Source organism: Calliphora vicina, chromosome 3 (genome assembly GCF_958450345.1).
Source record: "Calliphora vicina chromosome 3, idCalVici1.1, whole genome shotgun sequence".
NCBI lineage: Eukaryota > Metazoa > Arthropoda > Insecta > Diptera > Calliphoridae > Calliphora > Calliphora vicina.
In genome coordinates, this window is record NC_088782.1 from 42,003,384 (window position 1) to 42,024,323 (window position 20,940).

Consider the following 20,940-nt stretch of genomic DNA (forward strand, 5'->3'; position numbering starts at 1 on the left):
TGTTAAATTGTTTGAATGATTAATGAAAATGTTAAATGATTTGTTAAGAATAAATAATTTATATTAATTTATACCTGGGGGGCATTGTTTCCATCATCATGATGTTGGGATTTTTGTTCTTAATATTTGGCTGTTGTTAAAGTTATTTTTTTTTTTGTATATAAAAAAAATGTTTTTCTTTTTCGTTTCGTTGATAAACTCAGGGTGAAAAATAATCCTTTTGCTTTATTTTTTATTTTAGGTTAAGTTTCGTGTTGCAGTTTAAAGGTGAAAAATTAAAGACTCTTTTTTTTTTGTTTTTTGGTTATAAAATGATGTATAAAAAATGTTGATGTTTTTTATAATTGTTTATATTATATAATTTGAAATATTTTGTTTTTTAGTTTAATATATTTCTTAGTATTTTTTTTTTTCTCTTTTACTTTTGCAGTTTTTTTGGTGAATGTCGTTTAAATGCCTTGATTTTTTTTTCTTTAGAATATTTTGTTCTTTAGCGACAATTCAGTTGTGCTGTTTTTCTTTGATTCTTTTAAATATTTAATAATTTATTTTTTTGGTTTAAGAAACTTATTTTTTTTCTTGCTATATGTATAATTGACTTTATAGTTTCGTTTAGTGTTTTTTATTTTCGAGTTTCTGTTTTATTTTTTTGAGCTTTAAATATTTAAACGTTGCTTTAAATTAACATAATCTGCGCAATAATATTGTTAATATTTATTGGTATCATAAATATGTTATATGTTTAAATATAATATATATTGTTGTTTTGTGGTGAGATTGTGATTGTAGGGGAGTGAAGAAAACATCCAGAAAAGAAAAATAATTACAACATAAATTAATATTTATATATAGAATTTGGTTTCAATTAGAGCCTAAAAATATGTTTGGTTTTATATTTATAGAGTGATATAACCCAGCAAACAGGTTAAAAAAAACTCATTAAATTCCAAATAAATTGAATACTTTTTATTTGTTTTTTAAATGTTTGCTGGCTTATATTTGTTTAAGGAATTGAAATTAATATTATAAACTACTAAATCAAAAGGGATTGCTAATAATTAATTGTATTTTTTTTTAATTTAAACAAAAAATTTAATTTATATTTATATATGTAAATAATAGTGTGAAAATCTGTCTCATTATCTGCATATTAATTGCCAATTATGTTGTCATGTTTTAAAGTGTAATTAATGCTATAAAAATATTTATATTTTGTATATTTCTAATGAGTAGATTTCAACAGCTGAGATTTTAAAAAAATGATTAATTTGTATTTGAAAATATTAAAACACCATATTTAGCTTTGCCGAATCTAGAAAACCCTAAGCTTGTAACTTAAATTTGAACCCTTGGTCATGTCACATGGAGGTCATGTGAACTAACCACCGAGGTCGAATGATTTGAGGCCATTAAACTTTTTCTTGAGGGGTTTTCTTAAGTCGCAGGTCAATGCGAATATGTCGCAAACCACAGCGGCCCTTAAAACAAACACAACCGTTCAATACAGCCTGATTTATGCGCCAGAGTCATGAAAAATTGAACATTTTGAATGAGGGCCCTCCAACGAAGCCTCGGCGGCACGACATAATGACATCGATAGGCCTTTCAAACGAATAGAACATTTCGATGATGCCTCAAACACGCTTTGTTTTATTTAAATTTAAAGATAGGAAGCGCTTAATGATAGGTCCTTTATCTTAATCTGCTGAACTGATTTTGTTGATTTTGAATACCAAACATTTTAGAAGATTACTAAAAATGTTTAATAAAAATCGTTGTTTTGTCGGTGTCTTACTTTGATCGTTAGCGTGATTGCCACAGATATATACTGTCATAGCAAGATCGAATTTTATAAGGATTTTTATGAGAATTGCCTTTATTATAAATTGAGTGGAAGCAATTCAGTGTGCCAAATTAATTATTTAGTACATTTTTGGGAGATTTCGGTCAGATATCATGTGAGAATCGTTCCTTATGCAAAAATTGAGACCAACAGTGAAGCTTGCCAGATATACAAAGAGGTCTTTGAGAAAGTACAGTTAACAGTTTAAGGCTTTACTGGTTTCGGATGACGTTTTAGATGTACTGCCGAACAGGAGTAATGGCTTAGTATATATATATATATATATTTCTTTAGTTTCTATGTAACCTTCAGATCTCCATATTTTATATGTCCTTTCGAAATGCTTCCGGTTTGTTTGCATTGAATCATCGAAATCAGATTATTAATAGCTGGTACTAATTTTTCTTCAAAAAAACCTGTTGAAATCTACTCGTATATTTTAAATAAATAAATATTAAATCATTTAAACAACTAAAATAAATATGGATACTACTGTACAATTTAAATTATTCAACAAATAAATTTATTATTTTTTATTTTCAATCATGAAAATAAAGATGATTAAAAAAACTATTATCGCAACCTGATTTGCTGATAAGTTAAATTTCCAATAAATTCGCAACAAAACGAATTAGTTTTCAATAAAAATTATTTTGAAGAGTATTTAAACTTTCGGAAAACTGAACTTGAAAAAAACCCCTTTTTAAATACAAAGCAAAAAATGCTTAACTAATATAATATGAACTGATCCTCTTTTTTTACACAATAAAAACTGGATTGTTTTAATGAAGTGTTACCAAATGAAATCGAAATTATATGTATAAGAAATAAAAAATATTTTTAAAATTCAAATTCTGAGTTTTTTGATATGGTCTTCTTGTTTAAGTGCTTTATTTTTGAGTGTTAGATCCTTAGCAGGATGAAGGGTTGTAGTTAAAGCGACAACACTTTTGCATTTTTTAGTGATTTAACTTAAAGCGAGAAACCATAATTTGTATAAGGTTTTAATATTTCTTAAAATAATGTCGATATGTGTATAATAGTGGCTACTTTTATTCCAAATAATTAGTTGAGCCTTAACTTAATTAGTTCAGATATTTAGATATTGTTTTTTTTTGTAGAAAATTTTTCACTATAGGTCCACCTTATCAATATCTCTGTTAACTTTTATAGAACTTGGAGATGAAAATTAAACAGTGATACAAAATTAACTGACAAAAATATGCTGGGGTTCTCATGTTGCAATTCTGTTTTGTTGGAGTCCATAGAGTACGAAAATATTTGTTGAAATAACAGAAATCCTAAAGTTACAACTTCAAAACATTATAATGAAACTAATTTTAAAGTTGTTTCTTATGTATGAAAGATAAGGGTTTAACCTATTAAACGGAAAAATATTTGTAAAACTCGGTTAGAAAATGCCTTAGTTACGGAACTTTGAAGTTGGTATACTAACTAAAGCAAAATACTAGAAAAATGCTAGCTAGATGTTATCACAAAAAATAGCATAAATCATTAATTTTTAAATTGATTTTAATGCCGTTACATGCTTTGACAAACTACTTTAATGAGATTTTTTAATAAAATAACTTAGACCTTGAAGAAAATTAAAATTTTTGGAAAAAAGTTGCTTTGGTACTAACCAATCGTTATATGCGGGAAGTTTTGCTTTACGTCTTTAATTTGAAAAAAAGTGAGATGAAGCACACCAAATGCTCGTTGAAGCTTACTGAGAATGTGTTTCATTGGTTTCAATGTGGGAGATATGGTTTATTCGGTTTTGAAGTGGTGATCACTTAAAAAGCTTAGCAGACCAAGAATTGGAGGCATTACTCCATGAAGATTGTTGTCAAACTCAACAAGAGCTCGAAAAATCATTGGGAGCTTCACAAGCAGTAATTCTACAATGCGATGACAAATAAGTCAGTTACGACAACCCGAAGAGTTGGAGATCGTATGTGAAGCCCGCCTAACCAGGCGAATCGACACCAAAGCCAAATATCAATTGAGCTATGGTAATGCTCTCTATTTGGTGGGATCAAACGGGTCCTGAAATGTGGCCATCATTATAAAACTCGGATACATGTTGAAATACCTGTTAAATAATATTTAGAATGAAGTGGTTGGGAAGTTTTGCCTCCAGAACTAGCCACAACCGACTACTATTTGTTTCGATAGCTGCAAAGTATCCGAAATTGGCTTGATTCGTGCTTGAGCTCATAAGATGAGCAGTTCTTTTGGCTTGAAATTCATATTGTTACGTTTTAACCTTTTCAAAACGTTGGTTTATTTCCTTTAAATAAACCGGATACTTTTGATTGCAAATAAAAGCCGTTTAGTAGTTTGAAAATTGTAACAACTCTTTATTTATTTAAAATGTACAACAACAGAATTAAATAGTCACTCAATGTTTTTTTTATACACGTTTATAAATTCGCACATTTTATAATGGCACACTTTATAATGTACACGAATTCACTTGAAAAACACAGCACACTTTAAGGCACTCAGTTGATGTTTATTCGAAAAGCGTTTCTGATAAACTCACTAACGACTGCAACCTCTGCCACTATTTATAACACTGCCATCTGCACTCTAGATTTCTCTTTAACTGTCTAGAGGTTTATAATACATATGCCATCTGTGGTGTACTTTCTACAATGTTCTTTAACTGAATATTCGAATTCGAATATACGGTCGCAGCAAACAGCGTTGCCAACTTACGATCAATGGTCAACTGAAAGCTTTTATGTTAATAATGCCCAGCACTGTTATTTGAAAGCATTATGTTACTTTTAAATCAGCCCTTAAAATCGTTATACATATTTGAATTCAAGTAGAATTTCGTAACAATATTTTGCCAGAAAGATTGGAAAAGGTCATAGCTAACAATGGCCAAATACTATGAATAAATTTATATTGTACAAATGTTTTAAAATAAAATCTAAACATTTTAAAAATTCCAGATATTTAAGTCATACAATAAAATAAGGAAAAAATATTTTATTCCCTCAAGATCAACTAAGAGCGTGAAGAACCGAACTGTAGGAACTCCAATAGAATAGTATTATAATAAGCGGCATATGGGCAATTCCACGAGAATCGCTACCACGACTGAAAAATCAAAAACCCTTGAAACTTTTTTGCAAGATGATTTGAATAGAAGAAAATAATAAAATGTTAATATGTGAAAGTATTTAGATCATATTACAACATTTTAAAGACAAAAATAATAGTTTAACACATTGACTGCCACGTCGGACACATATGTGTGACACTGCACTATGCGGTTTACGCCACGTCGGACACATATCGAGCCCTTAGCGCCAAATTATCGTAAGCGACATTTTTTAAATTTTTTTTTATTGCAAAAATTAAAATTTTATGGACCGACTGATGTTTTAGCGTTCTCAGAATATCAAAATTGTTAATAACTTCAAAATTATAGGGGGTAAGATTTTATCGTAAGTCAATGTTTACATTTTACAGTAAACGAATTTTATCGTAAGCGACACATAGTGGTATAGAAAAAAAAGAAGGAAATAAATCTGTAACTTCTAAATGGTTAGATTGGTTTGAATGAAATTTCACATGCGCAAAGAAGAAGTGTTCTCGAGTTTAAGTTCTGAACGCTCACCTTATGGGCCCACCAAGGCCGCGACCAAGGGTCCTCAAAGTAGGACACCTCGGGTATATTATATTTTTAAAATGATCATATTTCTTCGTTTGTGTACCGATTTCAAAAAAATTACACACATAAAATCTTTTCATCGAGTGCTACAAAAGACCTAGTCGTAGGTATCAATTGTCTCTTATAGCTTAGGAGATATTCGCATTTGAAAATTAAATTTTCAAATTTTTTACCCATCCCACTCCAGTTTTTTGATAACAGCGTATCCAAATATTTTCCGATATTCTCCAGTTTTCCTTCATTGGAATAACAATATACGTATGTGCCAAATAAGAAAATAACTGTTTAAAAATAATGACTAAGGCCAAAGTTATATGCATTTGAATTTAAAAAATTTTTAAAACCGATTTTTCGCAAATTTTTTGGGAAAAAAGAACTTTTTTTCTTTTTAAGTTATCGCAAAAAATTTCTAAGAGGATGTATAAGGATTTTATACTTTCTGAAAGATAGATTTTCATAAAATATTTTAAATGAAAAACAAATTAAAAATTTTTGTTACCGAGGGGACCAGGTCCATTCAAAAAACACCTATTTTTTATGTCAAATTAAACTTTAGGGCAAAAATTCTCAAATCGCGTATTCGATATCAAAATATAATAACCGATTTTAGATGGCCCAATATGCTTTTAGTTATCTTGTAAAGGATTCCGATAACTCCGACCCAGGTATGGATATTATAGCCAAAAAACTAAAAATTTACATTTTTGGGATTTTTCAAGACTTTTTTGGGAATTGCGGGATTGCTGATAATAAATTTCAAAATTCGTTTTTATTTTTCCATTTTAAATAGAAAATTTTACATAACTGTGAAATTTCTTTAAAAACAATTCATAAATAAATATTTTATTTCAATTCGAAAAATTTGTATCTATGCAAAAATTCAATAAAAAATATTTTTTGTCATATTTTTCAATAAAGTATTCAATGAATTTTTAACTGTCAAAAGTTATAAATATTTTTGACAAATACACAAATAGCTTGAACGAAATTATAATATATCGCATCATAAAATTTTTAATTCTATGTATAAATTTCAAAATAATCGAAAAAACCTTCTCCTGTAAAATTTGTGTTTTGTCGCTTACGATAATTTGGCGCTAAGGGCTCGATATGTCCGACACGACTTTTATTCTCTCTAGCCATGTCAGACAATAGTGCTAGATTTTAAGAATTTTTTCGATGTTGTCTGGAAGTTTCTCATCAAAACTGTAATCTTCACATTCTTCATCACTTTCAGAACTTGTACTGAGTATTTTTTCTAACTCAGTATCCCATAAAAAATTCCAAAGAAAATCCTGTGACCCCCAGCATCTTATTTGCTGAAAGTGCCTTGGCAGTCAATGTGTTAAACTGATTATATTTAATTTTTTAATGTTTTAGGTATGTTTTAGGCTAAAATTGCTCTAAAACTATAACAAGGCTCCCAATTAGCTTGTAGTATGAAATGAATTTGACTCTCATTGTTTTTTTGCTATTGTCATATTGCCGAATGTATATTTTCCATTAATTTTTTTTGTTTTTGTATACATATATTTACAGAATATATATTGTTTTATTATAAGATAAAAATTTCTCACCTACGGTATGTCACGTACGATATTAAATTTTATTTATTATAAAATCATCCAAAGATTGTTTTCATTTAAATGTAATGGATTGTAAAATGACAATGTTTCGAAAGAACTTTTTATTATTCTAAAATATAGTACCCTCTGAATGGAACATAAATATCAAATTATTTTTCAGATACTCTTTGTTTTTGCAAAATCTATTCCACTCTATGGAATTGCCCATATGTCAGTTTTCTATGGATACTCCCAGCTATAATATCTAAATTCTTCGTGAATATTCTTGAAAATTAAGTAAATCAAGGTAAACAAGGTTTTCTATAAAGTTAATACTCAATCTAGGGTTTTATCATTCTTTGAATAATTTAAATTCTACAGTATTATTTTTATAATATTTAAAGAAATCATAAAATCATAAACTAAAGAATTAAAAACACAATATGCAACTACTTTTTCAAATGCATCTATGTAATGTAATGTAACTATATATGTATGTAGCAGTATCTATGTATTTGTATCTTATAATGTTAGTGTATAAAATTGTGTGTGTTTTTTTTTTGTTAAATAAATTTTCTTTTTATTGTTAGTATAATGATTATGATTGTGTAAAAATATGTATGTAAGTGTAAGTAGAAATGTTTATAGTTATTTCATTTTATATATAAAAAAAACATAAATTTTAATAATAAATAGTTGTATATATGTAGTAAAGTAACATGGAAGAGTGTCAAACAGTTAAAGTGAGAGAGAGAGCGAGAGAGATAGATGGATAGAGAGATTAAAGATTAAAATACATACTCAAGTAACAATTGCCGCAGGGTTGCTTCATCTTCGCCATGACATCTTAATCTTGATTCGTAATTTGCATTTCGTTCACGTTCGTTTTGTGTGTGACGAGAACGTTTGGGTACGTAACTGAAGGAGTGACGATAAAAACGACCACCACCAGTGTTGCCGTTATTTGTATTTGAACCAAAACCACCACTGCTAATGTTGCGTGTATTATTATAAGCGTCTGATGATTTAGATTAGTTAAATGATCGTTATTTGAAATGTGATATTAGTGAGGGAAGAAGGAAGGAGAATAGATTTGTATTTTGTTAGAAATTGGGTTTTATATTATTTTAATTTAATTTTTGGTTTAATTTTAATTAAGACTTTGTATAATTACCTTCTGGTCTCAGTCGTACAGGAGGCGAGGTCAACTTAAGTGCTGTTGTAGAAGGCGGAGTCTTGCGTCGACCACCAAACACATAGTCATATGAATCTTCACTCAAATTGGACACTAAATCAATAGATTTTTTTTATATATAAACTTTAATAATTTCAAGTGTTTTTAAACTTTTAATGAAATTATAAACAAAAATAATTAAAAGCATAACTAAACTCTGTTAAAGAAATCATTAAAAATAAAAATGTTTGGTAATTTTTATACTCACTCTACAACGAAAATTTAATAATTTGTTTGTTTTTTTTTAATTTTTTTTTTATATTATTGTTTTGGTAAAGCCAGTTTGTTAGTTAGTTTGTTTTTATTAATAAAAATTAAAGTTTATTATTTTGTTTATAAATGATTTCACCGAAAATAAAAGAAAATAGAGAGAAAGAGTTATAAAAAACAAATTTTAATAAAATGTTTCATATTTTATTATTGTTTTTAACGGTTTGTTTGGTGAATTCAGAGGTGAGTTAAAACAGTAAGAGAGAGAGAGATTCTTTATGAAAATTACAACAATTACAGTAACAATGATGAGTAGGAAAAATATGAGAGACAAAAAAAAAACAAAACAAAAACAAAGTGTAAACAACACAAAACTAAGCAGCTGCAAAACAGAGTTGCAGTTCTGTTGTTTCTGATGCAGCAGCCATTATTTGTCTTACATTTTTCTTACATCCCGACAAAAAATTAAATTAAAGGCAAGTTGTACAAAAAAGCTGATGTTCAAAGAAAATTTTCAAAAACGAATAAAAAAAATATATAAAATCATGAATGCTCATGAAACAACTACCAAAAATGAGTGATTGGCTCTCAGAGTAACTGACTAGTTGGCTGACTGATTGATTACCCATGTGTTTAACTGGCAGTTTGACAGCCATTGTCAGCTTCATAACAAATATGAGTTTTGTAGGGAAATGTGTCATGCTTTAGAGTTTGGAATGATTTCGTTTTTGGATTTAAATTTAAAATTTATACTTTTAAACAGTTAGCAGGGGGTATTACAACTAAACTAAAAATTATGTTATCTTTGTGTTATTTTTGGTGAAATTGTTTTCAATTGTGGAGTTTTTTTTTTTTTAAAGCAAACGTGTGTTTTGTTGTGTCATCTAAATAAAAATATTTCACATCAATTTAACTAATCAAAAGTGTATGAAAATGTAATGATTTCCAAAAATAAATAAAAAAAATCACGCAATTTCAAATTCAAACTAAAAAGACAATTACTATAACATGTTAAGAACACAAACGTTTAAAAAGGATTTTAAAAATTTCTTGAAATTTAATACTTTTTATTTTACAAAAGAAAATATTTTAAAATACACATTCTCATTTTAACAAAATATTGTAACAAAATTGTGTCACCACCAGAATCAGAAATACGGACGGAAAATAATTTTTAAAATTTTGTATGAAAAACTAACAAAAAATATTTAAAAACTGAGAGCCTGATTCTGAAACAAGAAAGGAAAACAATCTTCTGGCAACTGATTTAGGTCTTTGACTGGAGAGTTTCCGCTCTATGTTTATTCTCTATGTTCAGAAACACGAAAGGAAAACAATTTTCAAAATTTTTTAATGAAAATCACTCAGCTTTCAAATTATTTTTGAGTGATTTTCATTAAAAAATTTTGAAAATTGTTTTCCTTTAGTGTTTCTGAACATATAGAATAGACATAGAGCAGAAACTCTAAAGTCAAAGGCCTAACTCAGTTGTCAGAAACCTATGTGGTGAGAATTTCTATGTTTATGAATCCGACCCTCAGTAATTTTATTAAAAAATAGTTTCTATCCGTATTTTTTAATGACGTTTACCTAGTTTAGGTAACTAAAACCTTCTTAAACGTTTGTTTTATATTAAAAAAAAACTTCAGCTACATCAAATTACATTAAAAAAATCAAAAAAATATTTTTTTAATAAGGCAATAAAAAAAATGAAACACAATCATGCATTTTAAGTTAAAAAAAAAGAAAACGTATGACTTTGAAAACTGTAAATGAAAATGTTCATTTATAAAGCCCACCTGGAAATCCCGTTAATGGTTTTAGGACTTGTGTTGAACGCAGTGGCGGTAATAGCGGTGGCAATTGTCCAAATGGATCTTGGTCGGTCGATATGGAAGACGATGTTGGTGGTGAGATCATCGATATACTAACGCTATGCGCCATTTCATTATTGCGGCCAGCTGATGGTTAACAATAAATTTTTTAAATTATAATTAAACACAAAATTTAACAGGGGAATAAAGAAAGAGCAATTACACAGATAGTTAGTTTGAAAGAAGTTTTATTTAATAATATAATTTAAAACATAATTATTGAATTATAAATAAAGCAAAATGTTCATACAATATCTATGCATGATGTATTTTTTTGAGGGGGAATACGTATGAGTGATATTTATTTCAGTATTTATTAATCATACGCCTCATAAATAATCTATTCTAAGGCAGTGGTTGACACTATTAGTCACTAGGAATATACTAAGATAAGCTATTCTGATATTCACAAAAGGAATATGAGAGAAGCATGTTAAAAGTCTCAACGGGTAAACAAATTGGAGATTGTGCATCAAAAACCCAATCAGAAAATCCATTTTATGGAACACTAGTTGACCGCCCGGCTTCGCCCGTTAGCATTTACTAATGTTAGTTCATCAAGTTTCTCCAACCCTGTCTGTTCTTATTTATTTGCAAATAAAATATCTAAATTTGTAGTGCATACTTTAGGGAGCTTTTTATTACAGTTGACTGGACTCACAAAAAAAATAATTTCCGAGTTTTACCCGAAATTTTTTTTCTTTACAAACCATCTCCTGAAAATTTCGAATCGAATAAAAAAAAATCAGCCAAATCGCTTCAGCCGTTCTCACGTGATGACATTACATACATGGATCATTTCATTTTTATATATATAGAAGATTACAATACATTAGATTCAAAAATATGCCACTTTAAAACTCAGTCCTTCAAACAGTTTTTCATAATAAAATTTTTTTTTATAAATTTTCTTAATATTTTCTTAAACAACAAGTCAATGGTTCTGAAATTTTATACTAAAATATGAAAAAGTGCAATATTATTGAAGGACGCAGTTTTAAAGTGGGATATTTTTGAATCTAATTGAGATATTGACTTGAAAACTTGTCACCCGAAATTCATAGAAATTGGAGCGAAAATCCCAAAAATGGTATTTTTTACAATTTTGCCTATAGGTTACACATTTACTTTGGAGCTGCGAAAATTCTTTGGGTATTCATAGGGAACACATCAAGGTTTCTGAAGCTGCTTTTCGTTATCAGATGGGAATCGGATGGGATGAGCCCCCATAGCGCCGCCTCTGGAGCATTTGTAGAGTCCATTTTAATAACTTAAACTAGAATACTCCTTTTCTATGCCCACGTAAAATTTAAATCCCGATCGGACCAGAAATGTCATATTTATTTCTTAAAAATTCTGATTCTGCATCACTGTAACTGAAAGAGGTATTATATAATATGTTTCTCTACATAATTTTATGTTATTTTGTAAGGGTGCCGCGTGTACTAAATAAAAGTGAAAACAAAAGATATCTTCTTGAATCTGATGGTGATCGGTGACATACCCTTGGATCTCCAGTCAAAATTTGATGGTGATTGTGATTCGTATGATGATATACCTTTATGTGACTTATCTACCCTAAATGCTGTGGTGGAACCAAAATGAGGAACCAATATTAGATTGGAAGAGATAGCAAATGATATAATAAAATTGGAGAATATTGCACATACACAGCTATTTTTTTTTTGGTCAAGAAATTTAGTCAAAATGATTAGCCTTCAAACAAATTTATACACTACGAAAATGTTTATCACAATTATTTTTAATGCCAACCGCCATGGTGGTTAATAAACTAACCACCCCATTCTATAAAAATCTTTAGCTGTATTTGTATTATTTTTCATAGTAAAAGAACCTTAATTAAAGTGAATATGCAATTGTTTTGATTACACACTTATATACGTAAAACCGTGGCTGAAAGAGTTAAACGTAATAGTTTCTTGAAATAGATGGCCCAGTTGTAGCAAATAGTACAAATAAACAAAGGACGATCTAGGGCTGATCAAGTGTGCCCGACGGTCAGTTGGTCTTCTATGGTTTCTTGTGTGGTTGCGAGTCTTCGAATGCAGTTGCACGCGACATTAACGCACTCCTAGTATTTGCCAATAGATGCCTGAGGAGGATTTTAAAAATATTTTGGCCAAACGTTATATCCAAGTGCGACCTGTGGACAACCACAAATCATGTTCCTCTGTGCATCGAAATATTGAGACGTAAGTGGAATTGGATAGGGCACACACTACGTAAACCCACAGATGACCTAACACGGGCAGCCATTGAATGGAACCCACCGGGTAACAGAAGAAGACAGTCTTCTCCCACAAGTGGAGAAGACAGTTGGATTCTGAAGTAGCCATCACAAGGAAGTCCTGGAATGAAATCATACTCCAACTAGGAAGGGTTAATTTCCATTTTTGTACTGTTATTGTGAATACTAGACTTCATTTTATATATTTTCTTAAGTTTCATCAAAATCGGCCCAAAAATATATAATATTTCGCTATCTTTCCATGAGAAATACCAAATATTGAAAAAATTTACCTTTGACCTTCACGATTTAAGGGTTAAAGTTTTCCGATTTTAGTAAAACTTTCAGACTATATTTAAAATTACCTGGACTATATTATTCTGAATAGCTTTTACTTAAAAATCATTACAGTAAGGAAATTCTGGTCATTCCCCAAAATATGTTTTGAAACTGCCGTTAAAAAAATTTAATTTTTTTGGTCATACCTGCGAATAGGTTAACGATATCCTACGAGGACAAAAACTCATATACAAGTAAATATGGATATATTTTAAGTAAAAATAAGCTTTTATTTTAATATTTCTCAAAATATGTTAATTTTGTTCATAAATTTCTTGTTCTAGTGGCCTGAGACACGTTAATGGCCCGGCGATTTTTTAATAACTTTAAAATTTTTTCACCAATTTTTGTCTTTTATATCTTATTATAACGACAATTACGTACACATTTCGATTCTTTTAAATTAAATTGTTAAAGTCATTATTTAATGGCAAAATTTTTACAAAAACTGAAAAAATTGCATATTTTCCCCTTGTAAATGCACCTCAAAACTTCAGCGTCGTTGCGCCACCAGTTACCGTTATCCTATCATCCTAATATTTTACACAATGTGTTTCTACAATACATAGAACAATTCTAGAGGGGGGGACGGTCAAAATTCGCAATTTTATTTTTTGGAGCACTCTAATGCACAGTCACTAAGGGCAGAAAAAGTTAAACTATTCAGATGTTCACAACACGAATATGAGCGAAAGATGTTAAAATTCTCAATGGGTAAACATATGGAGAAAATATGAATTAAAATGTTTTGGAAATAAATCTGGCATTTAGTATTCAAGTTTAAGTTATTCATATGGGACACGTGCAATTTGTTTGTTTCCCATCCGCTCGACTAGTTGTTGATAATTTCCGAGCTATAGGCGTTTAAATATTGAAATTTTTAAAATTTGGTCATACCTTGGCCCACTATTTTAAAAACATAGGGCGTACTTTTAAACCTAATGGACTCGATTTTTTTTTGTTGGTAAGAAAACCAAATTACTAATAATATGCAAATGATTTCAGAGCAAAATCACTTATAGGGCCCATACACAACACCATCGTTATTGAGCAATCAAGTGATATCGTAATACCACAACGAAGACTCAAAAACATCATCTGTTCCTGCAGCAGATTTTTCACTTTTTTGGTCGAAAAACTTGTAATTTGTTCGAAATTAGTTCTTTTTACCACTTTTTCTCTATCTGATTCTTGGTCCACCTGTTTTAATTGTTCTACCGTACTTTTAACATTCCATAGCCTAGGCATTGTTTACGTTCGAGAAATGCTCCCCAAAATATTTTTTCTTTGGCATTCATATTTAAATTTTATGGTGTTGTGTATGGGCCCTATTATGGATCCCAAAATAAAAATAGTAGGTTTTCGCTGTTTTTGGGCCAAAATGTGAACTAACTCTTTTTTTTATTAAATAAAAACTTTCTTTGTGTACTTATAACTATTTTATATTTTTCTGTAAGACATCTTTGTGGAGAACATTTTGGTGTAAAAAACATGTCTCATTTTTCGTATACATATGTGGCAATTTGTATAAATTGTTTTAAATGTACTAGTTCCTAGAACTTGTTGGTACAGTTGACACTATTATAATACCCTCAGTCCTAGCTATAATCCATGTAAATTCAATGAAATTCATTTGAGTTTAGATAGCTATTTCTTCAGTTATTCAAAAAAAAAAAAAACATTTTTTAGAAAAAAAAAATTAAAAATTTTTTTTCCGCAATTTTTTTTTTTTTCTCCAAGAAAAGCTTATTTGGTCGCTTAGTGGCATATTAAAAATCTTTTATAGGAATACACCTTAGGTATCTTTTGAGCAAAAAAAAAAAAGGGCCAATTTTGAAAAAAGTTAGATTTTGGCAAAAATAACTCAAAAATTGTTTGTCTTGAGTTTCAAAATTTTTATTTCGATAGATATCCTACTTGCCTCCCACTAATCGAAAAAAAAGATCTTCAAGGTAAAGACCAAACTAAGTTTTCTTTGTAGCAAAAAAATTAAAGAAGGGTCTATTTTGAAAAAGAAAGTCAACAAAGTTTTTGATTTTGCAAAAAAAGTCAAAAAATTTATGTTTTGGTTACGAAACATTTATTCTGACAGATATCCAAATCGTATCCCTTTAAGCGACCAAATAGGCCTTCAAGTAAAATATCTAACATAGGGTACAACTAGAGGCGCAACTGAGAGTAAACTGAGAGTAAAATAATTTTTAACTTCGATATTCCGATTAAATAGAGACCGAACAACTTTATTACACTTCTACACAATATTTGGCATTTTTTTTGAATACTTTTCAGGACACTTTTTTTTGCCGAAACACGTTAATATTGCTCAAACGAAAAAAATATTTTTTATTAATTTTTGACACTTAATTTTATTTGTGGTGGAATTTATTTTATAGAACAGAGTCTCAATTTTTGGTATTGAAAATAGAAGAAAATTTAAATAAATTAAAATTTAAACATTTTTATAGAACTCTGTGTGTCTGGTGAAAATTAAAAAGGCACCAACACAATATCAAAACTATGTACTAATACATTCTCACGACTTAGGTTTTTGACAACAGACTTATGTTTTTTCCCTCTCAGTAAAAAATTTAAAAATGTTTTTATTTTTTTAAAATTTTTTTTTTCGAAATATTATAGAAGTAGCTATCTAAACTATTTGAGACACATTTTGCTAAGAACAATAGGTAATAAGTTACATGGAAAAGAAAAAAACACCCTCTAACTCAGAGAGTTCTCGATCGATCTTGTTGAAAAATTATGTCTGAATTACTATCCAATAGGATAGTAACTTTGGTGCAAATTTCATCGCGATCGGAAGACATCGATTTCAAAAATTTAAATCCCCCATATATAAATATGATATTAAACTCTCTAAAAAGATCATAAGCCAGTGAGAACTGTAATCGCTTAATCCCGAAGGACAGATTTCACGGCCCAATCCTCCGTTGCCGATATTCTAAGCATAACCACTCTATCGAAATTCAAGCAATCTCTACAAACTTCTTGATGGAAGCTAAAATATGACTGAATAAACACAAGGATAAGGATTTAATACCAATGTAGCAAGCACATATTCAAATTGCAATATTGCTCATTCACAGGGGCTTAGATTTCAAAATAACGACAGAGTATTTAGTGAGTGACCCATGATAGTAGCATGTCATGGGCTGATTCAAGGATGTTTCTTATTGTGGGACGAAATTGACAATGAATAGGAATGACTTGTTGTCAATATAGTCGACAATATTATTATTTATCCTACTGAAAGGATAAAGCCTGACATAAGTGAAGAAATTATATAAAATTGGAGAAATGAGCTTTTAGCTACAAATTTCCTGGTCTCACTAATTAATTCTAAACCAGAACCCTCATTTGCATCGACAACCAGGAAAATATGTTGCCATAAGTCGTTCCAATATTTTCATACTATGGTAATGTTACCATGTGGTCTAATCAGTAATCCAGGCGTACAGGATTGGATGCCACCGTGGTACATTAAAAACCTCTGGAGAAAGTATTCCATGATTCCGGGTTTGCTCTTCTGTCTTGAACGTATTGAAGCTGTGACGATAATTAGAATTCACGAAACTTATTCTGTGTCAGTGTCCTTCGTCCTAGGGGAAGGATCTTAGATTTTCATAATTAATATATCATTTTCTTAAATAATAGACTTTATTCTCTTGATTGTTTTCCAATAAAAAAAGTCAGACAACACAAAATTAAACTCCTCACTAAATTTAGTAAAATCAAAATTTAAGAATTTACAAACAATGCAATTTGTTTTAAATCGCTGAGATGAATACGAAAATTTATATCTAAATTTCATCTTCATAAATGACAACGAAGAGATTTATAATAAAATTTAAATAAATGTTCTTTTCATTTGGCCCAGAACTAAAATCAGTGCACGAGTACAATTTGTAACTGGAGGTGATGTTCTAAACTATGAAATGTACGAGGGTAAGCATTAGGATGGTGCTAAATGTAAGGGACCATAAAGATGTTCTCGATGTTGACAACTAAAGATTAAGTTTTACTTCACTACCGTCAAATGTTAGTGAACTGAATCAGAGTATAGAAAAGATATTTTTCTGGTCATCGTAAAACAACATATTGGCCTTTGATCCAATTCAAGGTCCAGTGGTAGAAGAAAGTTTTTTTTTAATTTTTGGCTAGAAACATCAACAATTATTTCTGGGCTGCACCTAAACAAGGACCATCCTAATGTGTATACACGATACGAATATCTATCTATGTGTTAGTGTATAAATTTTATTGACACGTTTCGCTGTCAGTCAGTATATCGCACTGCATGCAATTAGATTCATACAGATACAACTGCAACAACAGCATAAACTACTTCATTCAAGACATTCGCAAGTGCTTATTCAACTCACACTGACACATTTACACACTTACACCGACACAAAACTTACACCAACTCAACACACTTATACAATTATGTATGTATGATTGTATGTGTGTTTGTGTGTAAGTATTTATGTAGGGAGCAGCGATACATATAGAAATCTAGTAACTGCTACTAATGGCCTTTTCAACCGTGAGTCAAATTGTGATGAAATGATGAATGAGCAGGAGTTTTGGAAGAAGGAAAAACACACAAAACATCCAACAAACCAACCCCCCCACCTATACACAAAAAATGGCATTTAGAGTGTATGAAAGAAAGAATGAAATGAATGAACGATTGAATAGAAAGAAAAGATGATTTAAATTGGTAAAAAAATTTATAAAAACCAAAAAATATATTTTTATTTATATGGAAGAAAGTATAACTGACTGCGAACGAGTATTATATTTTATTTTATTTGTATAAATGCTCGTCATTTTTTACGCTGCGTTATTTATTTTTTATCTTATTTTATTTGCCATAAGAAAAGCGATTTGTAAATATTTATGACAGGTTTTGTTTTCTTTAAAACAACATGATTGAGTCAATAAAATGTGGTTTAGGTTGGTTGGTATGTCACTGGGGTGGAAAGTAAATCATAGATTTAATAACGAGGACCTTTTTTTCTAAATCCTGGCTAAAAAAATTCCAAATAAAAATTAAATCTATATCAAAAATGGTATGGCTTTGCCTTTTAACTCTTTACGGTTTAGTGGTCACTTTTCTAACCACCTTTTGTAAAGTCTTTTAACAATTTTTAATGACATAGATTGGCATTGGGAAAGCTTTGGAGTTTCACTACGTAATCGTTCGTGGTGTCTATTTAATTTACAAACGCCTCTTCACGATTCGAATACCATCTCGAAATTTATGGAGTAATGGTACTCCGATTAGAAGATTAGGCGTTAACTTTTATACTGACTGGATCCAAGACTCAGAAATGTGAGGGGCATAAGCTCAAGGAATTTAAATCTCCTTATACCAAACCGGTTTCCGATGTATTCCAAACAGAGATCCTAGCAAGTAAAGTGGTGGCGGATAGGTTGAGAGTGAGTTTTGTATCAACTGCTACTAGTATCCGCACTTCTGAGGACAAAAGCAGCTCTCGACTACCGATCATCTCTCAACGATATGGCTGAGCAGCTCAACATAAGAAACATTTGGATTCCAGGGCACGTTACTCAGTGCCCTGGAATCCAAATGTTTCTTATGTTGAGCTGCTCAGCCATATCGTTGAGAGATGATCGGTAGTCGAGAGCTGCATTTGTCCTCAGAAGTGCGGATTCTAGTAGCACTGAGTAACGTGCCCTGGAATCCAAATGTTTCTTATGTTGAGCTGCTCAGCCATATCGTTGAGAGATGATCGGTAGTCGAGAGCTGCTTTTGTCCTCAGAAGTGCGGATTCTAGTAGCAGTTGATACAAAACTCACTCTCAACCTATCCGCCACCACTTTACTTGCTGGGTCATATAAGATTTATTGCATTGACTTGTCATTACAATGCTCAAGAGGTCGCTCAAGTCGAGTTCTTGCCAAAAATCAGGTTTATCGTTTTTTTTTTGAGTTTTCTTCCTAACTTTGTCAAATCCAGGATTTTCTTTACTTTTGAGGAAATATTTTAAAATAAAAATGTCCAAGCTATATTCTTGTGTGGCTCATTAAGGTGCCCTACATTAAAATTTTTCGTAATTTTTCCATAAACTTTGTAAATAACGCTTTATAACTTTTAAAATTTGTATGAAAATGAAAAAAACATAACAATACAGTTTGAAAGATCACTTAATTCTTAATAATTTAGAGACATCAATTTTTGAATTTGCTTTTGCCGTTCCTGAGTTATATAAAGAATACAAAAACTTTTATGTACACAAAATGAATTTTACTCCCTAAAAAATTTGGTACAAACTTCTCTATTGCCATATGGATGAATGCTTATGAATTTGGTTAGAATCAGTCCATTATTTCTACTAGCCCCCATACGATTGCCCCATCTAGAAATAGATAAGCTCTCATAAATATCTTAGTTATAAAGATATCTAAACCAAATTGAGCACAAATTAATTTTATATAAGCTAAACTCGCACCTAACTAATTTTGTGATGATCGGTCCATAATTAGTCATAGCTCCCATATAAGCTCCACTTCCGAAAATCACTTTAACTAGCATAAATCTCTTAAAAATTTTCGTATTCAAATAAAATTCAGTACAAATATGTTATATATATACAAAAGTCATGTCATGAAATTGTATAAAGATCGGTCCATAATTAGTCATAGCTCCCATACAAAGCCCACTTCCGAAAATCATTTTAACGAGCACAAATCTCTTAAAAATGTTGGTACATTTTAAAATAAAACTGTTAAAAGAGAGTTGTTGTCCCTAAATTATTAAGAACTACCTGTCCCGGCAAACGTTGTTCTGTCATAGCTCATACAAAGTTTGAAGACTGCCACTATAATAGTACTCCAGATATGCAATAATAAATTTTTATTTTGTATGGGAGGTGCCACGCCCATTGTACCTATATAGGTCAATTGTGAATCTAAACCATCCAGGGACAAACTCAAACACACACAAAAAATTTCATCGAAATCGGCTCAGCCGTTACGGAGGAGTTCAGTTACTAACACTCGTACAGAAGAATGCCATATGTCCGGAACTACTATGCCGATTTCGTGAAAACTTCACATAAACCATCTACAGCCCATCTCCTACGTACCCTGAAATTTTGGTTGAAATCGGTCGACCCGTTTTCGCAGTTAGTGGTGACATCAAAATGTACATTTCTTTTTATATATAAGATTAATTGATCTTTCAAACTGCATTGTTAGTTTTTTTCATTTTCATAACAGTTTTAAAAGTTATAAAGCAAAACCTAATAGTTTTTGCATACAAAAATAAAGCTTGGACATTCTTCTTTTAAAATGTTTCCTCAAAAGTAAAGGAAATCGTGGGTTTTGACAAAGTTATGAGGAAAACTCCAAAAAAGGCCGACAAACCCGATTTTTGGACTCTTCCGAAAAATTTGAAAAAATCTAAAAAATAAGTTTTCAAATTAAGCTTGAGCACCAACAAACATTTTTTTTTGGGACACACTAATGAGGAGGTAGGTGTAGAAGACTATGGAGAATATAAACAGAATATAGGAATAGAAAAGAATTATCAATGCTGATGTATAAGATAATCGAACTCAGCTTTTATAGCAAGTAATCAAAGCCATTGGAAGTTGAATATATCGATTTGTGTTGTAGCTGTCATGATATAGATCAGTGATTGGCAACCACAGTTACTAACGGCCGAATGTTATATGCATTTACGCATATACAGTACAAAGTTGAAGAAAACAGACAAATGATATAGTAAAATTGAATCATCCAGTTGTTAGTTTTCAATATTATTGAAAAATTAAGTCCTTTTGTGCCTACCACTGATATACATGAAGAGGAAAGTATGTCATATGTCTCTAAGTCCGATGCTACGTGCGGACCTCTGCATTAACACAGTTTGGTGTTACAATGAAATCAA

At 30.3% G+C, this 20,940-nt stretch overlaps 1 protein-coding gene across 1 annotated transcript in view; it reads right to left on the reverse strand.

Annotated features, from left to right (window-relative positions):
• Nucleotides 1-564: 564 nt before the first annotated feature.
• The window catches only part of LOC135953246 (uncharacterized), a 70,313-nt gene continuing 49,937 nt past the window's right edge, over nucleotides 565-20,940 (reverse strand). Inside the window, exons 5-8 of the mRNA XM_065503035.1 lie at nucleotides 10,343-10,504; nucleotides 8,274-8,387; nucleotides 7,901-8,117; nucleotides 565-691 (exon numbers count right to left, since the gene is read on the reverse strand). Coding sequence (XP_065359107.1) covers nucleotides 682-691; nucleotides 7,901-8,117; nucleotides 8,274-8,387; nucleotides 10,343-10,487 — 486 coding nt within the window. The 5' untranslated portion in view covers nucleotides 10,488-10,504 and the 3' untranslated portion in view covers nucleotides 565-681. The remainder of the gene's footprint in view (nucleotides 692-7,900; nucleotides 8,118-8,273; nucleotides 8,388-10,342; nucleotides 10,505-20,940) is intronic.